Source organism: Melospiza melodia, chromosome 8, assembly GCF_035770615.1.
Source record: "Melospiza melodia melodia isolate bMelMel2 chromosome 8, bMelMel2.pri, whole genome shotgun sequence".
NCBI classification, from domain to species: domain Eukaryota; kingdom Metazoa; phylum Chordata; class Aves; order Passeriformes; family Passerellidae; genus Melospiza; species Melospiza melodia.
Genome location: NC_086201.1, coordinates 37,025,069 through 37,029,194, shown reverse-complemented (window position 1 = coordinate 37,029,194; position 4,126 = coordinate 37,025,069). Strand labels below are relative to the sequence as shown.

Sequence of the window (4,126 nt, the reverse complement as noted above, 5' to 3'; positions counted from 1 at the left end):
TGCAGACCTGGCTCTCTGCCACCGAGGCCACCACCCGTTCAAAAAAAAAGCCACAGTGAGCAAATACGGGAACTTTCTCTCTGCGCGGAGTTAAAATCCACGTTTCTCTGACACGGATTTCACATCAGAGGAGGTGGTGGAACAAAATCCCCCCCCCCCCCCTCCCTTCACCAAAAAGTATCCTCCTCCTCCTCCTCTCTCACAGGCAGCAGCAGAGATGCAGAGACATTAAGTGACCTGCCAAAGAGCTCAGATTTCATTAACCAGCAAATTATGGATGTCCCCCGTGTCCTAGCAGGCTGCCATGTGACACTGGATCCTCAGCAGGTCACTTCTCTGTCCCCTTGTCTCCTCTCCTTCAAACCACACACCAAACGCAGCACTGATACTGAGAAATGAGCAGAACACTGGGTTTTGGTTGGGTTTTTTTTTGTTGTAGTCTTTTTTTTTTTTTTTTTCAGGCCCTTTCATTGTATAAATAATTTATTTCGGTTCACAGCGTTATGTCTGCATCTTTAAAAAAAAAAAAAAAAAAAAAAAATAAGAAAGGAAAAAAAATGAAGACAAGAGACTGATGGACAATGGCAAGGGCAGGACGTGGGATATCATGGATGGGAACACACAGGGAATGATGGACCTGGGGGAGTGAGACCTGCCAAAACACCCAGGTCATCCAGAATCTGAGAGGATGCACAGAGCCCAGACAGTTCCCCTTGGGGGCTGCCCTGCTGGGGCCCCAATTCCTGCAGCCCACCGAGGGCGATGCTCGCCCTTCACACGGGGGGGGGAACATGATGGAAACACCACGGAAGCCAGGAGCTGCTCGTTGGAAAAGTCTTTTTAATTATTGCAGGAAGCGGAGCGGCCGGCAAGGGCGTCCCACCCGAGCCTCCCAGCCCTCTGCCATCTCTCCAAGGGGATGCTCAGCTGTTCCTGGGTGGAACACAGGCTCCCAGGAAGGAGCCAGCTCCATTAAAAAAAAAAACAGCCTTTTTCCATCTGCTAAACCAGGAGGTAAAAAAAAAAGCCCACCACCACCACCGTGTCATTCCTACAGCCTGCTGGCCCTGGAGCCGCTGGGGTCAACACAGCTTCTACGTTTCTGCCAAAAAACGGGTTCACACACGTGGCTTCTGTGGCATCAAAAATAAATAATTCTTTTTTCTTTTTTTTTTTTTTTTCCCTTTCTCTCTCTCTCTCTTTCTCCCTCTCGACAGCAAGTACCAAAGTGTTGGAGGTGAGGACAAAGCAGGGAAACCCGAGGGAGCGGGAAGAGAGCCACCTGAAGGGATGGGGCCAGCCCACACGCATCGACGACTCAAACCCCACAAGAGGAGAAGAAACAACTCCTGCTGCAACATTTCTTCCCTAACAAACCCCCCCTCCTGCCCCCCAAAAATGCTGTGTGGGGAGGGATCAACACCCCTGAACCCGAAGGGCTTTTGTCTGCCTGGTGCTTTCCCCTTGGCTGCTCTGGTGTAAAATCACCAGAAAATCCTGCCTGCCTCCAAATCCAGCACCTTTGGCCCCTGAGGTCTGCCTGCTGCTCCAGCTCTGTGGGAAGCCAGGACCCTGAAATCCGCAGGATTTTGTGGATCCACAGGATTCTGAGTGGGTTTTGGTGCCCAGCCCCGTGCAGGTATGAAATGTTCACCTGCAGGAGGGGCCAAGGCACAGCTTGCACAGCAGACACAGCTTGCCTCCGTGGCTGCTGGGGGCTTTAAATCGGGTTTGAATCTTTATTAGAAACTTAATACAACCCCCCCCCCCCTCCCCATGCCTCCACACCCCCCTGCCATCTTCCCTTTCCAGCAGAGAGAGATTTTTTGCAGGCTCTGTCTGTCTGTCCGTCCATCCATCCATCCTGCCCTGCCATGACCCTCCCTGACTTGGCCTCCCGCCCCACTGCAGAGCAGCACAGCGGGCAGAACCCCGATTTTTGCCTTTTTTTGGGGGGGTTTTGCTAAGTAACCCTTGGTTTGGATCACCTCCAAAGCCGCACCTGAGCACTTGGACAATGCCCACCTGCGGGGGCTCTGCTGCAGAAGGCGACAGCGCCGAGCCTCTGAGAAACGGGGGTCCTGCAAAGCCCCCCCCCCCAAAAGGCTCCCAGCAGCGCTCACCCCAAACCCTCGGGTCCTTTTTCCACCCTTTTTTTTTTTTTTTTTTTTGAGCCAAAAGCGCTCTGCACCATTCAGCAGCCGCTCGGCACCCCAGTGTCGCATCCTCCCCGCCAAGCCAAAGGCTGCCCGTCCTTGCTCTGCACCCTAAAACACCAACCAGGGTGGGTGCGTGTCCCCTTACCCATCACACCCACCCTCTCCAAGACATTTTCTGCTGGTCCAACGCCCCCATCCAGGGGGGGAATCCAGGGATCCATTCCCAGGGATGGATCCAGGGACGCGGGGATGCAGGGATGAGGGCTGCACGCCCCCTCCCCGCTGACCTTGCCGAGTTCATCCTCACCCCCCGCCCCAAAATGCGGGGGGGGGGGGGGGGGGCTGGCACCGACGCCCCCAAATCCCCCGTTAGAGATCCTGAAGCACGCTGGGCTCCGCTCGAACGCGCTCCAGCAGGGTCCTGCCCTGCTGGCTCCCCGGCACACAAAGGCTCGGCGGCGGTCCCGGAGATGCAGAGAGTGGGGGGATTCATTCATCCCGGGGGGGATCCATCCCGGTTTTCCATGTTTCCAGCCCAAGGGAGTCCGGATCAGAGCCTCAGGAGCACGGGAGAGGGGAGCTCCGGGATCTGGGCTCGGCTGGCGGGAGCCGCTTTGTTATCACCACTATTGTCTGTCCTTTGGGGAAGGAAGGGGGGGGGGGGGGAAATGAAGAAGGGGAGGAGAAAAATAAAAAATTAAAAAAAAAAAAAAAAGAGAACGATTAAACCCAAAAGAATCGCTTTGGTTCTGTCTCCCCCTCGGTTCCTTTGTCTGCTCCCCCATCCCTCCCCGTCTCGGCTGGGGCTTCTACCGCTTCTTCTTCTGCTTGAGGGACTTCCTGCGCTTGAGGATCATCTCGTAGAGCTTGTCCATGCCCTCCGTGAGCCCCTCGCCGATGATGGCGCAGGCGGGCTGGATGTGGTAGGTGGTGGAAGGGGTCAGCTCGTGGAGGGCCAGCTGCTTCTCGATCTCGGCCACGGGCAGCGACTTGGGCAGGTCCTGCTTGTTGGCGATGACCAGCAGCGGCGTGCCCTGGTTCTCGGCGAACTTGGTCACCTTGTGCAGCTCCGTCTTGGCCTCCTCCAGCCGGTCCACGTCCACTGAGTCCACCACGTAGATGATGCCATCGGTGCAGCGGCTGTAGGACTTCCAGAGCGGGCGCAGCTTCTCCTGGCCGCCCACGTCCCAGAAGTGGCAGCTGATGCCCTTGGCCGTCCCGTTGCTGAGCCGGATCTTCTCCGTGTTGAAGCCGATGGTGGGCACGGTGTTGACGAACTCGTTGAACTTGAGGCGGTAGAGCACCGTGGTCTTGCCCGCCGAGTCCAGGCCCAGCATGACGATGTGCAGGGACTGGAAGGCGGAGATGTTGGACGAGATGTTCCCCATGGCCACGGCTCCCGGCCGCGCTCACAGCCCCGCGCCCATCGCCGCGCCGCCGGCCCGCAGCGGGGGCACGGCTCGGGGCGGCTCGGAGCCAGCCGGGACCGGGGATGTGGGGTATGGGATCGGGGATGAGGGATGAGGGATATGGGATATGGGATATGGGATCGGGAACACGCAGCGCGGCTCCACGCGGCGGCAGCGCGCCGGGACTGCCGAGCCTCGCCCCGCCCGGCAGGAGGAGGAGGAGGAGGGAAAGGAGGAGGAGGAAGAGAAAGAGGAGGAGAGCAGCCGGAGAAGGAGGAGGAGGAGGGGCTGCGCCGCCGCCTTCCTCCCGCTCCGCCCCGCGTCCTGCCCGCACCGCCCCTGCCTGCACCGCCCCTGCCCGAGCTTCACCTGGCCCTGCCCGAGCTCACCTGAGAGTGCCCGAGCTCACCTGAGAGTGCCCGAGCTCTCCTGGCCCTGCCCGAGCTCACCTGAGAGTGCCCGAGCTCTCCTGGCCCTGCCCGAGCTCACCTGGCCCTGCCCGAGCTCACCTGAGAGTGCCCGAGCTCACCTGAGAGTGCCCGAGCTCTCCTGGCCCTG

The 4,126-nt window shown here is 58.6% G+C and overlaps 1 protein-coding gene across 1 annotated transcript; it reads right to left on the bottom strand.

The window, feature by feature from the left end:
* Positions 1–1,768: 1,768 nt before the first annotated feature.
* Positions 1,769–3,773, bottom strand: ARL4C (ADP ribosylation factor like GTPase 4C). Its single transcript, XM_063162723.1, has 2 exons — positions 2,973–3,773; positions 1,769–2,797 (listed from the first exon to the last, which is right to left on the bottom strand). Exons 1-2 carry the CDS (start codon positions 3,545–3,547, stop codon positions 2,710–2,712), a joined length of 663 nt encoding a protein of 220 aa, XP_063018793.1. The 5' UTR covers positions 3,548–3,773; the 3' UTR covers positions 1,769–2,709.
* Positions 3,774–4,126: the final 353 nt, after the last annotated feature.

What these genes read in the sequence shown, in the direction of transcription:
- ARL4C (XM_063162723.1), bottom strand. Translation starts at nt 3,547, where the DNA reads ATGGGGAACATCTCGTCCAACATCTCCGCCTTCCAGTCCCTGCACATC. An exon ending in CTCAAGCAGAAGAAGAAGCG is followed by an intron (nt 2,798 to 2,972) that starts GTAGAAGCCCCA and finishes CCTTCCCCAAAG; the next exon opens with GACAGACAATAGTGGTGATA.